This window comes from Apostichopus japonicus, chromosome 2, assembly GCF_037975245.1.
Source record: "Apostichopus japonicus isolate 1M-3 chromosome 2, ASM3797524v1, whole genome shotgun sequence".
Lineage (NCBI taxonomy): Eukaryota > Metazoa > Echinodermata > Holothuroidea > Aspidochirotida > Stichopodidae > Apostichopus > Apostichopus japonicus.
This window is the reverse complement of record NC_092562.1, coordinates 24,151,590-24,171,175: the sequence shown is the minus strand read 5'-3', so window position 1 is coordinate 24,171,175 and position 19,586 is coordinate 24,151,590. Positions and strand designations below refer to the sequence as shown.

General features: G+C 38.6%; 2 protein-coding genes across 4 annotated transcripts in view; one reads left to right on the top strand and one right to left on the bottom strand.

Moving 5' to 3' along the window:
• LOC139983124 (gem-associated protein 4-like) overlaps positions 1-19,586 on the top strand; it is a 182,073-nt gene that overhangs the window by 29,444 nt on the left and 133,043 nt on the right. Inside the window, exon 8 of one of the 2 annotated variants that reach the window (XM_071996495.1) lies at positions 1,368-10,556. The exons of the other annotated variant lie outside the window; for it this stretch is intronic. Coding sequence (XP_071852596.1) covers positions 1,368-1,393 — 26 coding nt within the window. The 3' untranslated portion in view covers positions 1,394-10,556. Of the gene's footprint in view, positions 1-1,367; positions 10,557-19,586 lie in introns of those variants that run through there. 2 annotated transcript variants of the gene reach the window in all.
• Positions 1-19,586, bottom strand: part of LOC139982778 (receptor-type tyrosine-protein phosphatase mu-like) — a 138,023-nt gene that overhangs the window by 92,026 nt on the left and 26,411 nt on the right. The window lies entirely within an intron of this gene.

Sequence of the window (19,586 nt, the reverse complement as noted above, 5' to 3'; positions counted from 1 at the left end):
GACCAAGACAAGAGTGTAGGGTAGTCTTTGCAATAAGCATGACTAAGGCTAGGCTACCAGTACCATAATTAGCCTTGGCCTAGTGGTCTTTGAAATGTAGCCTAGGCCCCTGCTACTTTGATAAATGATAGTTGACTGCATCCAAATTAAACCAAGGCCTAGGCTATACTTTTGAAGAAGAAAAAATTAGGCTGAACTCATGTTAGCCTAAAAAGGCTAGGCCAATGCTGACTATTAACACAAACCAAGATCATTTAACCATTTGAGCACTTGTTTATGGCATACTAAAAGGGTCTATATAATTAGGCCTGTATGTGTACACAACCCACAAGTTGCCAATGAGTATAGACCTAGCCTAACTAGTTTAGGCCTAGGCTACTTTGTTTTCCTTAGGCCTAGTTTAATTGGGCCTTATACTGTGCCATATTATGTAATGTGCTATAACAGTTGTAGTAATAGCAAGAATGGTCCAGGTCTAACTAAGCCCAGGCTTAACTTATGCTTCGGGCTTAACTAAGGATTAGGGCTTTACGTGATGCCTAGAGGCTAGCCCACCCTTTTACATTAAACTAAAAGTGATACTTTTTTAGGCTAGGCATAGCCTAGGCATACAATAACTAGGAATTAGGATAACTATATGTGCGACTGAAACTGCCATGCCTATGATTAGGAGAGCTGGCATAATGAAATCGAATTTGTGGATCGTAAAACGAGAGAGAATAGCCATGAATGTAATTACAGAAACCAGTCTGAACGTAAAATTCTCGCATTGCTTGTACATTACTCGTATTACACTAGGGCCTATGGCTACACAGACTTTTTTCATTAGATCTCCATCTTGTTCTTTCTACTTCCAAAAACTTCCTCTTCTTTTATGGTCAGTCGGAAAATCAAACAACAATATCCATGTTCTGACCGATTACAGCATCCCCAGCACCATTTCTTTCATAATTTCGTACTTTTTTCGTGTACACAAACGATAGTCTATACACTGTGAGTATGCGTGTCGCCTGCTATAAAGTTTTCAAGTGGACCTATTTTACCACCCTGTGTGGGCGTTTTCCCTCTCGACCAATCCAAATCGGTTACATGGTTGGCCAAACTCTCTCTATATACGGCTCTGATAGTTTGCAATGCCGAATCTACAGTTTCGCCCCTCCCTTGGCAAATTCCTGGCTACGCGCCTGAGTATCGAAGCTATATTTTATCCTGCTACAGTCAAATGCTATCTTCTCCATCCTCCTAAATCCTTCCATGTGCCTAATCATTTCAGTAAGTCATTCTGTTCCTCCAGAAAAAGAAAAAAAAACAAAACGGTACGCTGAAAAAAACGTTGTTTTCCGCTAACAAACACCGTTTTATTTCAGCGGAAAGTAACGCGTGCGGAGAATAACGGTACCCTAATCATCATACCAGGACCGATCTTACCACAGTACCGTAACAGTCACCATTTTTTCTTTTTCATGCATTGCTTGATTTATGCATTATTGTACATATTACTTCTTTCGGAAGTTAAGTTTGTTTTCTCATTGGATATGTTGTAGTGAGTTCATTTTGTTTTTCTCACATTAATTGGGCTGTACCTGTTTAGTGTTACTAGTATACTAGTAAATGTATTGGAATAGACAGAGTTAGTGAGACCAATGGGTTTTGACTGATCAAAGTAAGTTGTGTTTGTGCTTTTTCTCAAAGCCTCTAGGCACATTTTCACGCTTGCATGTTGCTTCAAGTTCACAACTAAGTTGTATTATTCTTGTGTATCATGGCACAGCCACCGCCATTACGGCAAACAGATTTTTTTGCCAACTAGATTTGATGGTAGTGCCATCAACAGTGATGCATCTACTGCACACTCTTTGCTCTTTAGAGGTTATCTGGAATCACATAAGTTGAATAACCCAGAGTCTGATGATGCCTTACAGAAAGTCCTTTCAACGCTTAAAAGAACTTACATGCCCAGGCGAGATTGTGGATCGAGGAGGAAAAATCTGAGGGAGACATTTATTGCAAGGTTTAGTCCAAGCAAGTCAAAGTTTGCTTTAGTTAATGACTTCTCAAACCTTTCATATACAGAAGGGAACAGTGCAGAAGTGCATCTAGGTAAAATCAGAGAGGCAGCACGCAAAATCAATTATGATGATGTTGATACTCAAGTAAGAAACAAATTTTTGAGTACTTTTCCACCCCAGTGCAGAGCATCAGTATTAATGTCAGCTGCAAATGACATGTACAAACTTACGTTGATAGATCTCAGTGCTATATTGATCTTTATGCTCATCACATCCATGTGGATGAAACGTCATACTCCGCTACTAGTACTAGTGAGATATGAAACAAGTGAACAGTTATCGATCTCCTCCCCCTACACAAGGGACTTGCAAAATTCTCCTAACAGGCGAAATCGGGACTTTACCCGAAGACCAATGATTTGTGATTTTTGTTTATCACCTGGTCACAAGTGGCGACAATGTCGTCAAAGACAGAGCATGTTGGAACAACGTTATAAGAGGCTTTTTAATAGTGGCAATGAGGAAACTAATAGCTCAGGTGGTAGTGCTGGCAACACGAGTAATCAAACTTGACTTTTAGTAAGGGGAGTCCGCAATAGCGCTCGTTGTGAGGCCTTCCCATCGGCAAGAACAAAGTGTAGAATCTATGACCTCAGCCAAATATTTAGGCCAAGATGTTGATGTTACACTTAACTTGGATTCAAAAAATCGTGTGAAAGGTACACTACCAGGCGATCAAAATGTGTTGATTTTATTTGACAGTGGTGCTACCAGGTCGATCATTTCTGGGTAATTTGTTCGTAAATCTCATTATTTGTCATCTGTGACGCTAAATTTAGAAAGTTGAATCCATTCACTTCAAGTTGTGCAATGGTAACTTCTTAACTGCTTCGCATGTGATTGACTTTTAGATTACAATTCATAGTCATCGCTTTAAAGTAAGTGCTGTGATTGCAGATAATTTAGCGGGATTGGACTTGATTTCGGGAAATAACACTCTAAGAGAGTTAGGTGGTATGTTAAATTTCAGAGATGGCTCTTTTCAGATCAAACCGAAGAAGGTGTATTTCAGACCTGTAACTAATGTTACTATTCAACCAGGTCAAACAAAGAAAATAAATATGCAAGCTAGAGTACCATCGTTTTTGAGAAATCGTGAAGTTGTGTTGGAGTTTAATTGTTTTTTTTTTTAGCTCAGATGTGCCCATCTAAAATGTTGGTAAATTTGAGGAAGAAGAGAACTTTCATTCAGGTAACAAATACAAGCTGTTGTGAAGTCTGCAAGTAAGGAGCGGAAAGGTGATTATGTCCTAGGGATAGCTTAAGGGGATTACAAAGCTGGGATTACTTAGACATGTAAACACTTGCTAATAGGATTAAAGGATAGAGCTAGAGATGAGAAGAGGGGTTACAGGCAGTTGGACTGTGGCTTTTGTGAGGTGAGGAGCCAAGGTATTAGGAAGAGACGAGAATTTGGAGAGAAGCGGAGGGAGTGTGTGAGGATAGCGGGGAAAGTGTTGCAAGGTAGCAGTGGTTGTTAATGGAGAATTGATGTTAGTTAATTGTGGAAGGAAGCAGTGGCATTATGTGGAGTCTGAAAAATAAAGGAAGAAAAGCAATGAATGACACTGTCTTGAACTTATTACCCCACACTACGTAACACAAGCCAAATAAGGAAGTTCTTTGTACGAAGTAAACCAGTGGCTCATTTGAATCTGAATAATGTAGCACATATTACTCAGGATGTTACTCCAGAGTTTTTGAACTTCATACATATTGCTGAAAGGATTAATTCAGATTCAGAAGTCTCATCTCAACAAACTTTGAGACAATAAAACCAAGAGAAGTATCCACATCTAGATTCTCATGATCCTTTACTGGATATGACTGAGGAAGATGTTTTTAGTGAGCATGTGAATTTTTCTGAGAGCATTTTTGATTCGGAAGAGAGATCAGATTTTCACAATATGTTATTAAAGCTTAGGGATGCATTTACCTTGTATAATGAACTTTCAACTTGTCATTTCATGAAATTGATTTTGAACTGGAGAACAATGAACCATTTTTCATTCGGCCTTACTTAAAGACTGAGTCGGATAAACTTATAATTGAGAAGGAGATGGATAAACTAGTTACTTTGGGAATTCTTGGTGTTGGTCATTCATCTAACACCTCACCTGTTTTGCTCGTGTCGAAGAAAGGCACAAGTGAAAAGCGATTAGTGACTGATTTTAGATACTTGAATTCACGCATCAAACGGATAAATCATCCTTTTCTATTACTAGCATAACCATGATGCGTATAGGAAATTCAAATGCAACTGTTTTGAGTGTGATGGATCTTAAGTCTGCAGTTTTTTTTTTTTGGACTAAATGTGCTCAGAAGTATACAGGTGTTTCATCGTTTAATGAAGGCAAACATTACTATTACAAGCGTCTTCCACAGGGATTAAATGTATCACCAGGTGTTTTCAAGCCAAAATAGATGAAGTACTGGGTCAAGTGCAGAATTCCAGAAACTTTTGTATTGCACACCATGATGACATAATTGTGTTCAGTCAAGATAAAGTGTCGCATAAACAACATTTACCAAGTATTTTCCAGGCTCTTGCATGGAATGGATTGAAGATTAGTCCCTAGAAATGCAAGTTTTTCTGTAAACAAGTGATTTATATGGGACATGGTGTTACAGTGAACGAGGTATAGGGGATGCCACCATACAGCCACTTTCTGATAGGTGTGCAGCTATCCGCAATATGGCAAGACCTACCACTGTCAAAGAAGCTAGACGTTTTGTGGGTACAATAAATGACTAATCAGGGCTTTTCCCACATGTCCAGACCATTTTGCGAACTCTGCATTGTTTGTCCAAAAAGCGCAAACACTTTAAGTGGACAGAAGAGTGTGAAATTTTATTTTCCAAAGTTAAGGTATAAATGACAAGTCCTGCCATATTGCATTTACCGAAGAAGGAAGGTACATTTTCAATGTATAGTGATACATCTAGAGTTGCCACGGGATCTTATATTACTCAAAGTGTTGATGGTAGAGAGAGTTCATACTTGGTTATTATTCCAAAATACTGCCTAAAGCAGATCAGAATTACAGTGCTACAGAATTATAATTATTCGGACTGTTTATCAATGTATTAGCATTCAGACATTTACTTAAGGGGTGTACGTTTAATGCCTTGTTGACCACTCAGCAATTGTCCAGATTTTAAAATCTAAGGATGAAGCACCTACACCACGTTTGCAAAAACTGCTTCTCAAATTGTCAGATTATTCCTTTCAAATTGGTTACAAGAAGGATACAGAAATAGTCTTGGCAGATCTTCTATCAAGATCACGCAGAGAGGATGATTCAGAAATTGATCAAATCATTTCTGTAGCATTTTCGGCAGATGATGATGGCTATCCTGAATTTGCCAACCCAATAGTCACCCGCTCTTATGCTAAGAAAATGGGAATCACAATCCCTGCCTTGTTTCCATAGAAACAAACTGAAGTCACAGGAAATGAAGATAGTTCTGGGAAGTCATCTGAATCCACCTCTTCAAGGTCAGGTATTCAAAGTTTAGCAACCCACAGTAGAAAACCAAGGTAATCAACCCATCACAAACAATGTGGTAAATGAAATTGGTATTCCAAATGTATCAGTGCCTCCACCTATTGCTGTTCAGTCTGATAAAATTCAGAACTTGCCTGAGCCAAGACTAGTTGATAGAACTAGAATGCTACATCATGCCCAAAGAGAAGTACCACCTGTGTTGTACTCTCCAACAAAACCACTCATTTATAGGATAGACAGTTTGGTCACACGGCAATTGCCAAAACAAGCTGAATTAGATTAGCTGATGAGTGTTATTAAGAGAAAGATAATTCGTGACTTTAATTTGCCAGTTGATATACATGAATTATGGAAGGAAAAAGAAGTTTCCCCTTTCTTCAAACCAGTGTACGATTATCTGTCACATGATATACTACCGAAGGACAGAAAGTCTACAAAGTCAGTTCAGTTGAAGTCTGAAGAGTATAACCTCTCTAATGGAGTTTTGTTTCGTTTATTTGTCTGTAACAAGCAAAATGATTTCAATGTGCATTTGGCAGTACCAGAGAATGTGTCAAACCTGTTGAAGGTTAATCTCAATCAGCTCGGAAATGATAGGGTAAGGTATATTCCTACAACATGCTGTGCATACAACTCCTTCTCATCACCATTTTTGGGAAACTATAGTCCATTTGAGTTAGTTTTTGGGCAAGAACCGCAACATTTGACAGTTGGTTTATCTTTCCAAGCCTACCTCTTCCTCTCTGACAGCTAACTCTAAGCGTATTCCAGCAGAATGGTGCGGACCCTTGGTCGTTCATGAGGTTTTAGATCGAACTCTTTATGTTATATCTACTATAACAGGAGAAATCCTTAATGATGTGTTTAGTTTCAATCGTCTCAAACCATGTTTCATATGAAGTTCTAATGATATCAAAATCATTACAAATGTTCAAAAATTGAAAGAAGCTTTGGGTGAGAGACATAACCTTCAGCCAAATGACACACTGTCTGAAAGTCTTCAATTCATCATGAAAACGATCAAGTTTTATCTTGTGTTTCTTCAAGAGACATAGAATGTTGTGATAAAATAGATGCAGTTGATTTGAGTGAACATTTTAAACATATTTCAGAAAATCAGGGTTTGGGAATCCCACGTACTACTGACAAAGAGAAACTACAGGAACAGTTGATATTAATTTTGGAAGCTCCAACAAATCTTTTTATGGATATTGAAATAAAAAGCTTCAAGTCAGGCCATTTGCAAATTTTACTTTCATTTCAAAAGTCAAAAACGAGAAAGATACAAGAGTTCGTTTTTTGGTGGTCAATAGACAAGTACGCTGATATCGAAAACCTGGTTAAAGAAGTTTTAGAGAATACCAAGATTCAAAAGTTCGGTAATCCTAGAAAACTGTTCAAAGGATTATATGTTTAGATTTTTGAATTTACAATGTTACCAAATTAACATATGTACCTATATGTTTATACCTCGAAAAACGCATCCCCTCCACTAAAACATGAGTATTTCATTAACATGTTATATGTTTGCAGTACAATTGTTGTCTTCAAATTATCATTTGGTTTGTGACAATTTTCAAGAAGTTTTTATTCAAGGAAATATGTACTTTTAAGAAAGTTCTGTCATGATATGTGTAAGGCGGAAAGTTATTTTGAGAGTTAATCAAATCAGGTTGGACTTCATTTTGCTTGAATTATTATATTTGGTACCTTACTAGGAGCAACTTGATCACTCACGTCCAGAGCGCACCTGTACTTGAAAGAATTGTCAGTGTGAAGTTTTTCAAAAGGAAAAAAGAGAAAGAAGGTGAAGATGGTTACCAAAACACTTTTTGCCCTTAACGGAGGTCAAGTAGACTCTGAACAGATTTGTATATCATTTTCACGGTAAAGACTTTTTTTATATATATTTTCAAAAGCAAGCAAACAAAACTGAAAGCGTAGAGGTTACATTTTTAAAGATAGCATGAAAGTGAATTTCATCAAGCACACGAGTGTTTGACGATGTAAATATGTTATAAATCTTATTTGCAGTCGTTTATGGGTTTGGGAAGAAAACAATTAGTTGCATTGATTAGATTGATTAATCTTATCCAGTTGGATTGGGGGGGGGGGAACAAAAAAAGAGAAGTTTTATTTCCTCTCTTTAAAAAAACAAAACAAAGTGGATGTTGTTTAGAGGATTTCCAATGCCTCTCGGTAAAATCAAAGATAATCTTCAGTATTGTGATTGGTTATTGATTCATAAATTATTCATTATTGTGTATCTCGCGTGTTTTGGTCAAGAGACCCAGTTCTGAGAGGACATTTGCTGGTTCAGACGGGAGTCACGTTCTGGATTGTGTTGACAGACAATATTCCAAACGCAGAGAAAATATCAATAAATAGGAGTCGAATCAGACCTTAATCGTGTTACTGAGTATTGCTAATAATCATGAGATGTCTTATTAATCAACCCTGCCAACGAAAACACAACACTACCAACTATAAAACCACAGATCATTGACGGTAGCCTTGGCATGCCATCTTGAACGGTGTACCATAGCATAATGGAAGAATTCCCTGGTGACTCTTAGAGGTCTCCTTAGTTCATTCTCAATGGTTCCATACTCTAGTCAGTTTTCTGGATACTTGCCTTTGAATATTCATGGTAAGAACCCTACAAATACTCAATAATTACCTGCTTTTAAAAGTGTTCGTTACAGACACTATATGAGTGCTACTTGTGCTAACAGATGTAGGTTTCGAAAGTATTATTGTGCTGTGCAGCTACACATTGAGCAGTACATTATTTATATTCAGATTTGAGCGTTGCTATTGTCTTACTCTTAATCTTCTCCGTAACGTCTGTTACATAAGGTCAAGATGCTCTCTTTCCACCCCTGTCGATCTTCTGCAGCTCTTCTCACATCGGACCAGCTTCTCCAGCCATTCTTGTCTCTCTCTTTAATTGCTGTCCTTCTCCAAGTCGTCTTGGGTCTGCCAACCTTCCTCCTTCCTTCTGGTGCCCATTCCATTGCTACTCTTGCATGATTACCTGTCTCCTTCCTCATAATATGACCAATCCAATTCCATCTGCGTCTCCGTATCTCTACACTTATTCTGTTTATGCCTGTTTGCTGCATAATTCTGTCATTGCTAACTAGTTCTGTCCAAGTTATCTTCAGTATTCTTCGTATGCACTTGAACTGAAAAGCATCCAACTTTTGCTCCTCTCTCTTTGTCACTTTCCATGCTTCGTTGCTATTGTAGTGAAGTGAAATTTTGTTGTGTACACCCGTTCAGTATTTGCATGTATTACGTAATAGTTCGTAATAGCCAGTTTGTAGCGTTAGTTCTTTCCACGTGTTTTCTTCAGTTCTGGATACGTTGTTGTATGGCGAACATCGTCCCTGCAGAGCTCCGGGGCATCGCCTCGTTATCCCTTTGTAATTTGTTAATTTTTACTTAATCTGGATCGTTAATTGTCCAAAAATACCTGTATCTTTACTTTCTGGAGTCCGTGAGGAGATGTCACCCTTCTCAGAGGCAGGATGCCTCAGGTTTTTGGATGGTTTGACTTCTGGCTCGAAGTCGCTGGTTACCAAGATGGCGGGTCATACCAACCTCTATAGCGAGCTGGCTAGAGTTAGCGTTGATGAGTCTCGATGTACGCGACCTCCTGTACCGCGAGCGAAGAGTCTCCTTCGTCTTGTTATCCGCGAGCGAGCTGACTTCAGTGTACAAGAGTTTAAGTCATACATATTATTATTATTTAAATGCCGTACGTACCCTTATTGTTGTTTAATTGAATTGAAGTTTTTCAGTGTTTGGCTAGGTTGTACTTCACTGTACAGAGTACGTATGTTAGGTTGTATTTGGACATTGGTCCTATGGGCTTATAGCGTGTGTTGTGTACACTGTGTAGATCAGAGGTTGTGTATCGTTAAGCACGTGGGTGCTAGTAGTATTGTGTACCTTTATACTGTAGAGTGACTGTACCGGAGTTTATGGTTAGGTTGAGTTTATATCCAGAAAGTTATTAACAGTCAAGTGTATTGTACTGTATTGACAGTTCAGTTGAGTTGTATTGAGAGATTATTATTTTATTGTACCCATATTTGAGTATTGTACTGCTCGCAGTGTAAAGAGTGTACGTATTCGTATTTTGTATTTTGAACATGTTGTTTACTGTTGGTCACTATAGAGTTGTCTCAAGAGCTTGTCCTTCTAATCTTAGCCTTTATGGATAGCTATGGAGTGCCAAGTCTCTTGAGAGTTTGTGGGTTCAGGAGGTGTAAATTCCTGCTGTCTAGGAACAGTACGGTGGAAAGGCCTATAATGAGTTGCAGCGGCATTAGTTGCCCTAGGCTGGCCATTACGAAGGTGTTAAATTCCTCGCCTGTTGACAAACGTTTATTATTATTTATGCAGATTATATCATAATGTTCATTTTACATTATTCTTTATACACTTTACACATTTTTATACTGTATTGTACAAGTGCAATGTCGTATTGCAGGGTAATATTATTGAGTCTCTATTTGTATCTGTGCAATTGTCATAGTATTTGAGTATAGGTTTTCCCCCGAGTTAGGATAGTTTTAATAAGATAGTGAAGAGACCCTTGAGTCATTTATTATACAAAGCCATTTACCATATATTGTCATGTATCATGATTTGTTCATTTGTATATTTTCATTATCATTGTAGAGTCTGTAATAAAAAGTCAGCCGTTGTTTCAACGCAAAAACACTCTTGCCTCCTCATTGATCACTTATGAGTTCGAAGCGAAGGACCCCCAACCGGTAATTTCCCCGCCATCCGCGGTTCGCTTCACTATGGTAACTTGTATTACGAAAATACAGTATGATAGGAAATTAGTCATACTCAAGATTTGAAAGAGAGAATGTTCGAAGAGAGTTTTCAACATGATATGCAATCGAATTATTGGTCAAGACATACTATTATTATCACATGCTAGGCCAGTCCAAGGTTACGCACAACCTCTCTAACAATTATTTTCCACTTCTTGACAATCATCGTCTGGGGAACACGAGCAGGGCAATGTGCAAAGGTCACCGTAAGTACCAACATGACATGGATCTTCAACTGAGAACAGAAAAAAACAACAGAAAAGCAAGGTGTAATCACGAGGACAATTTACCACATTTCTACAGACACAATATCTGTATTATAAATAAACAAATTTTGACAGGACCAATCAACCTCAGATATTGATATTAGTAGTGCCATGGATCTGTTTTACCTCCATGGTAGTACTACGATTAAAAAAGGCACTTAGTCTTATGCTTAAAACAAAATGTGACCAGGAGAATATAAGATGCATATCTTTAGGTGAAAAGTAAAGTCCGGAGGAAAATTTTATTTTTGCACTGACAAGATTTGTGTTATATTTTCCCCTTAGTATTTCAATGAAATATAAGTTTTATCTCTGACTGTTGTTTGAGATTTAAATATAGATACTACAATTTAATATTGTAAACAGGGACATAGGAGTATATGGGGTAATAAAATGAAGTATCTTCCCCCTCCCCGGCCACCCCCTCTTCCCTCTCTCCAATATGGTGATTATTAAAGAAAAGCAAAAGAAGATGGACATTGAAGTATGCATATCTATCAATTGGTAAACTTGCTTTTGCCCAGATAACATAACAACATTCAAAACGAAACGAATCGACTTCCCCTGCAAATATGTTAATGACGAGCAGGTCAAATCATCAGTCGACCCTAATTATAACCACTTACTGACCCCTGAAGTGTGGCCAATAACAAACTAACTAAAAACTGGGCAAAATAATTCAGCTGTAATTTTTGGTTTTCTTAAAACTTTTAATTTTCTGTTCCTATACCCTTTTTCAGTTTTGGTCTGCCTCCCAAATTACCTTGACAGTTAACACCTTTGTAACCCTCTGCACATATGCCGTTGCTGCAGACACCAGTGTCACTGGCGCAACCCGACCCATCGGCACAGTGGCAGTCCTGTTTGCAATCAGCTCCAAACTTGCTGTCGCTGCATTCTGTAGATAAAATCCATAACAGAAAGGAACAATCAGCAAACTAATGAATCATATTCATTTCAAGTAGATCTCCAATGAAAATAATATAACTTGTACTAAATTACCATGTCCATTTGTACTGCATGCTTACGTATTTGGCTAAAAACATAAGATATGGCTATAGAATCAATTAACACTTTCAATACATACCCTAGTACTTCAGTCTGACCATTAAGACCTACTTTGCGTGAAGGAGCACAATTGAAATATATATTCATTCCATGGAATAATATAAGAACAGACTGAGGTGATGTGAAGTCTGTTAATTTGATCAATCTGATGTTTCAAAATCCAATCAAAATGGAGCAGCAACTCATGTGATTCCAATCAGTCAATCAGAAAACACAAGTATTAAGATCACTATTAGCATTTGATGCATAAATAGCTAAGAGATAGGGTCCTATAGGTAGATAATGATTACAGCATTGCAAATTTAATCCTGCAATGATATACAGGGGACAAAGAAAAAAGACTAAACCCCCAAAACAATTAAAAATTAAAATAATATATGACAAGGAAAAGGGATGAAAATTTTTCATACAAACAACTAAATTTTCATTACAAAATTCAGATAGAACAATAACTTTGATATTTGTGTGAGCTTAATATGTACATGTAATGTTGGCCTATTATTTGTCTCAAAGTTTGGTAGAAGAAGGAACAGTCATTTTGACTGGATGTGAATGGTCAAAATATGGCTGACAGAGTACGTGCTCAAGATGTCAGCCAAACTTTCACTTTTGGCGATAGAGTGAGAGTGCTCAGTTTTGTGAGTGGACAGGTAAGCAAGGAAGCAAAGTGAATCTTACCTGTCATACACCCAAGGCCTGAGTAGCCAGCCGGACAAGTACAGCCAAAAGGATTTGGATAACAAATCTGTTCACCCTGACAACTGTTAGCATCGTCTTCTGCGTCTTCGTCACATCGGAATTCACCGTTTTGTCCGAAAACATTCCGTCCACGAACTGTACAGAAGAAGGTCGACGTGACATACTTATCAATTTCATTTTTAAATCAATAAGCTGCATGGAGACAATAGTGTCATCCAGCATCACCCCCCCCCACCCAAGGGTACCTATTAATCTAGATTATAACTCAACACTGGTCCCAAAAACCAATATGAAACTCCACCATAATTATTCATCTGTAAGTGAGAATGAATTGAGAAATCCCGTCCAAGAGCTCAAATATTCAAAGCAAGAGGCTCAAATAATATTGTAAGTTCCATGTGGAAACTTGTTGGAAACATGTTTCCAACAAGGGATAAAATCTGAGGTAACTTTTCAATGGAATATTCGGTTCCCGGACAACTACCCCCCCCCGGACAAATACCCCCGGACATATACCGCATCTATATGTCCATATATGACATGACTACGGCCCATTACTATTCATAAGAGGCGGGGCTTAAACACTATTTTAAAAATTAACTTTTAATGAGGCAAACGCAGAATTGGGATCATTCTCAGACTTAGTAGGTAGATTCCACATAGTGGATTGATGAATCCTATTTCTTTTGTTGAATCTCATTCATATTAATAAGTAGGCGGGGCTTAGAGTGAATTCCTTCAAATATAAATATATGTGCTACCAGTAATATTGGTAAGAGACCTGGTTAAACACCCTTATCAATAGTTGAATATCTGCTGTATTGTCTTGGCAAAGAACCTAAGATGTTGTCATTTCTCTTTTATGTAACTTGACAAGTATAATTTTGCCGCTTTCGATAATTTCGAGCTCATAATTTTGGCTGATTACTTTTACATTTAACTTTCAGTTTCAAAATCAACAAATCGTTAGAATATTATTCAGTAATCCAAAACGTTTCAGAGCATGGGATAATAGACATTCAAACATTTAGTAGTACAAAACTCGGTGTTGTTTTTCTTCCACGTTGACTTATATGAATAAAACGCTTGTAAAAAGCAAAAGCAAATTGTTACGACAACCTCTTTACATTTGTCGTTAGTTGTACTCCCCCCTCCCCCTTCTCCTCTCTCTCAGACCGACTGCATGGTCAAGTGGTTAGAGCATCCGACTTGCAGCCGGTAAATTAGGGGTTCGACTCATGGCCGGGTCATACCGAATACTTTAAAAATGGAACCTACTGCTATTGTGCTTGGTGCTCAAGCAATGGAGTAGGGAAAACAAACCAGTGAGCCACAACTGATAAAAGGCCGCGGCCGGCGCAATTTTAAACCAATTGGTTAGAAACTGAGCCGTAAAACCTTAACAAATCAACTCTCTCTCTCTACCGGTCAGGCTAGTGAACAGACCACTGGCGTAGCAAGCGGGGACAGAGGAAATAATACCATCAGGAGTTTTGGGATCGCAAAAAGCGACTGTAAAAAGAACGAGCGATCAAAAACTATTTTAGTACATGGATGTGTAACAGATTGCTCCGATTTGCATCCAAGGGCATTTCGAAAAATGAGATATGCAGGTCAGTACGCTGGAGTGGGGGGGGGGGGGGGTCGAATGGTTCGGACGACCATCGTTTCCCACTTGACACCATGAATATTAAGGGGCCACCTCTCCCTTAAGACTCCTCCTACAGGATACAGATCAGTATCGTGGATTCCACCCCCACGGCAAAATCATGCGTGCGTGTCTGATTTACAAAACAGAGTGGAAATGAGAAAATGGTGACGGTCGTGGGGAGGGGTATAAGGGAAAAGCGCATTTTGCACATAATGCGAGGAACGCGTATTTGTTGTAGAAGGTATGTAGACATAGATCTCATTTGAGAATCAAGTCACATGTCAGTGATTTTTATTTAGAGTTAAAGATTGAAATAGGAAAGTAAGAATCTATATGATGTCATGCATGTTTTACAAGTTGCAAGTCATATTTAATCATTTTTACTTCAACGGTTTTCATTTATGGCAACTGATGTCTCTAACTTTGTTCGTTTAGCTACCTTCTGTATGTATTTCAACATGACGTCATACGACCGTAAGATCGGACACGAAAATACGGCTGAAAATATGTTGCGTTTCGTGCGCAATCGAGTTTGTACCGCAGTCGGAATTTATGGGCTATAAATTCAAACCATACTCGATTTTTTTTAGCCTACAACCCAATCCTATAGTCCTACCAGTCCTAGATACGTCCCTGCCTATAACCTGATACAGTATCAGTTTTATGTAGCAACTTAGATAAACATATGACATTGTTAATAACATAAAATATTACCTATTAGAAAGATTTATTGCACACGCCTCAATTTGTTAACTGGTGCGTCCAGGGAACTGCTTCTCAGAGAAGCAGTTCCAAGGAGCGTTGTCGCGCCTGTTATTTGTGTGTATACCAAATTTGCATATATACCAGATTTGCGAGTATACTAATTTTGTGTTTATATACCATGGCCCCTTGTCGACTTGTCTCGAGTGTCATTTAATCTTCTTCGTAGTTTCGCACAGTGCTGAGAGTACAAGAGAAGCAGGTTTGTGACAATTACAATCCGATTCTGTTCCCGGGCCGCCATTTACTGTCCGGCCCCATCCGACAGACGTGAGTCAACTGAGTCAATTCTCAGCCTTTAGCCACTTCCGGAATGCTGAGAGAGTGCGTAGCAACCTGTCCGTCGCCACTGCAGGAGAGCATTGTCGAGTTATCATCATTCTTTTTGCAAAAGAATGACTGGAGAATAGATTTCTTTCAAATGGTAGTGACGTCGAGGTCTCCAGCCTCTTTCTTTCTTTTTTTTTCATACAATCGTACATACTATTATGAAACCTTACAGTAAATTCTGCTGGTATAACGGGTTACCCCGTACCTTTTTTGACTAATAGCCCAGCGGTCCATGAAGCAATGCATGGGGGGTATGGATTATGATCATGCAAACTAGAGGGGTGGACCGTGGTTGTGCTTGCCCCGTCCGTCCTCTCTGCTCCTCCCATCTTAAAATGGCGTGCACTCCAAAGGAAAAAAATAGCTTAGAAAAAGCAAAACAAGAGGAGCGTGGTGGCCGAGTGGCTAATGCATTGGTTTTATATATGATCTCAGGATTGTGGGTTCGATTCCAGCTATCACCATTATGTTGTGTCCTTGGGCAAGGCACTTTTATATCGACTTCCCCTCGCCATTGCAGGTGTATAAATGGGTACCTGTGAGGTAACTTAGGCGTGTGCGCTGGATTCTCGGCAGCCAGCCTGATGACCAGGGATTCAAAGCGCTTTGAGATGAATGTGCCATATATAAAGCGCTATACAAAAACTAACCTAAGTTAACAAATCATCAAGCAAAATTACTCAGAAGAAAACTTGAAAATGGTAAGTCGCAAGAAGCCGGAATTGTTCGGAGATTAATAAAACAGAATAGTGTCACTATAACTAATAGTAAATTAATAGTTACTACCATCAGTGACCAATGCCCAACTATGCCCCCCCCCCCGTCGTGCTTCTTCAACCGCCGTCCCCAACTATCTTGACCCGGGCATCAGTCCATTGTCAAACCCTATCCAGGAGTTTTGGGGCGTATATATGAAAAGCTCGAATCTTTTTAAAACGTCTGGGGGGTTAAAAGGGCCAAGGCACACGGCCACCCTTGTGGTAACAGTTTAACGGGCACCCTGACCCAATTGTAAATATCCTCTCGCAGTTGCCCGAGGGACCAGGGTATATGTTGAGGCCCGCGGGAAACTAAACTCAAAAACTAAAAAAAAAGACCTGCGTATCCGTCGCTGCATCCGTCTCCTATAGTTAACGGTAAATGTCCAGGAGGATATACGTCCTGGTGGTAGTTGTCCGGGTGGTATTTGTCCGGAAGGTAATTGTCCGGTCGGTAATCGTCCGGGGGTTATTGACTGGGGGTAATCGTCCGGGGGGTACTTGTCTGGGGGTATTTGTCCGGTCACGGAATATTCCTGCGCTGAAGTTAACATTTAATAGCTGGACTACTTTGAAGGTTGACTTTATAGGCACAAGAAGCTCATGTTTTTATACAAAACCGTTGACATTACAGATTGCTATTAATAATTTCCAGGTTGCATTTCTATATCAGTTTATATTTTTGGGAGAAATTACTCCTTACTTTAACAGCTGTCGAGGTTCGCGAGGTTCACTAATAAAGTTGACTGGACTATGTATAGACTATACATAGTCCTGGAGTACTATGAATAGACTACACATAGTCCAGTAAAGGATTGAAAGACCATTACTGTACATCAGTTCCTCAGATGCATTAAACAATTCAATGGGGTAAAGGAAACATTTTGTGTGTTTACTATTTAGGTTACAATGTTGTCATGAACATATTATAAGTGTTAAAAACTATCCAATGCAATGCATGGTGCCCAGCTTTTTGTAACAAATACGACCACAAAGGTATTTAAAAAAATATTATCCTCGACCAAAGCCTTGTCTTTTGAGGCATGTGAGTGCCTAATGAAATGACTGTGTCGAGTGTGGTTTATAACACACAGTAAAACACCAGAAAACGAAAACATTTAGTAGTTCGAATGACCAAACAAATTCATTGTGTAAGCCATAAATGTTGAACTGATATTCATGAACTTACAAGTGCACACCAACCGGAGATTATATCTATTGACTTCATTGCGGGAACATATAAAAGAAGGTACCAGGAATCAGTAATGATGTTGATGAAGTCTATTTAGTGACATGCAGTATAGAAACAGATGCATGCATTAATAATAATGAGGTCCTATTTACGATCTCATAAGCATGTACACATATCTACATATTAACATTGTATTATTATGTTGTTGGAAGCTAGACATGTATTTAGTTATATCACCATACCAAGTATAAACTAAATCGGACATACTGTTGCAGCGAAATTGACATCTTGAGAATTTATTGTCGGCCCTGCCCACTCATTATATTCAGGAGATGGGAACCAGAAACAATATGGCACATCTATTCATTGTAGGTCATATATGCCTACTGTACCAAGTATGACATTGATTCAACCTGTGCTTGTGGAGATATCATGTTTACAAGCTGTTTTTGACCATTTTAAGCCCCTAGCTGAGCCACTCATAAATATTAATGAAGTAAAGTTGTTTGATGCAAAGAACATCTACTTACTATGTTGTTACAAGTTAAAAAGTATGAACTAACTTGGACGTGCAGTTGAAGAGACATTGACATTTTAATTTTTTTTTAGCCCTATCCACGCAGTAATATGCAGGATAGCCACACCCCAAACCATAAGGAATCACCTACTGACCCTGACCAATATATAAACCAAGTATGACATATCAAACACAAATTTCCTTCTCAAGATACCGTGTTTACCAGCGAGGGGAACACATACTCCCGCCAACTTGACTGCATAGTTCTGATGATTGCAAAGCATCGGAAGCAAACATTAGATAGTAAAAAATAAATATAAAAAAAAACAGAGAAAAGTCTTTTCCTTTCAATGCATCAATTCACCCAATGCTTGAATGGTTCTTACATTTGAAATGTACATACCCAGCTGGAATGGCCTGTAAGTCGATACCCCAAAAAATATTGGAGTACTATTGTACAAAAAATACAGTATATAAACCCAACAACACTAGGAAGGCAGACAAAATATCTTTGTGGATCGAGCGTAATTTTGTAGCACTTCAGGTACTTTCAAAAACATATATGGCCTGTGTCTATAGAACATAATTCAGCTCTTTCGATATATATCTTACCGGTTTCACAGTGTCGGCCACTAAATCCAGGAGGGCATATGCAAGTACCATGCTTATCAGAATAAACACCTCCATTAAAGCAACGAAGACATTCTTCAGTACAGTTGGTTCCCCAGTGGTTAACATCACACTCTGGAATAACATTTAAAAAAAGAGAACACATTAAAATACAAGGTGAACTGGAACTGCATTTGCCTGCAAACACATAATAAAGTAGTGCAGTAGAGGACCCTTGCATTATTAGGAAGAACTTTTCGGTTGTGGATCATGGTGTTATTTTTTGGGGGACAACACACCAGAGAGTATATATAGTCATGTAGGTACCTGCAAAGTGAAAGCACTTGTAAGCGAGGTGTCAGGTTAATTAAGAATAAGTTACAGAGACTATATATGGAACTTTTAAGTTTGAATGTCCAGTCATGTAGGTATCGTTCACTTGGCAACTAATGCCAATATTCCACAATTACAAGTAAATCTTTAGTGAAAGATATTGATTGACTTATGTATTTTAATAGTTGGTGCAAACCATTATGTAGTGGGTTTAACGAAACTTTATTTAGTCACATGCAGAGGGTAAATTTGAAAGTCACTTTCAAAGAGCTCATCTGCATAATTAAGTAAATGATATGTACAACTAATGCAGCAAATTAGAACAATTATTACTGTTACTGTAAACAGGTCATTATTAAGCACACTTATTGCACACTTCATTGTTACCATGGAAACTATGCCCAAAAGTTGTACAGCTAAAGCTTGGCAAGAGGCAGCTAGGTCAGGAGTACTCAGGGCCCCTATACAGTCTCTGGAGCTGGGATGAATCAGAGGGCAACGGAAATAAGGTGTCCTTATTTTCATCATTACATTCCCTTAACAAAAATAAAAACATTTCACTTGACATCATGTGACATAATTGTCCCTCCCCTCCATCCTCCACACCAGTCCCCATATGACTCAAGCGAGCTTCACGCCAATGTGTGTATATTGACATATATAGCTAATAGGTTTTTGCCATCAGTTGGGGGGGGGGGGGAGGGTGACATGTCAATGAACCTGAGCTTGGACAATCCTAGGTTAATTATACTTCATTCTATTATCCTGACACTTAAGCTCACATAGCTAGGAAGCTCATTTTAATGTATCATGAGCGATACACTGTGCTAAATACGTATATGTACCCCCTCCCCCCCCCCCCAAAAAAAATTCAATCCATCCAAAACTTAAAATAGTAAAGAATTTTCATTCATTGTCTTGAACATGCATACAGCTAGATTTAAACTAATGCCTTGCACGCTTCCAG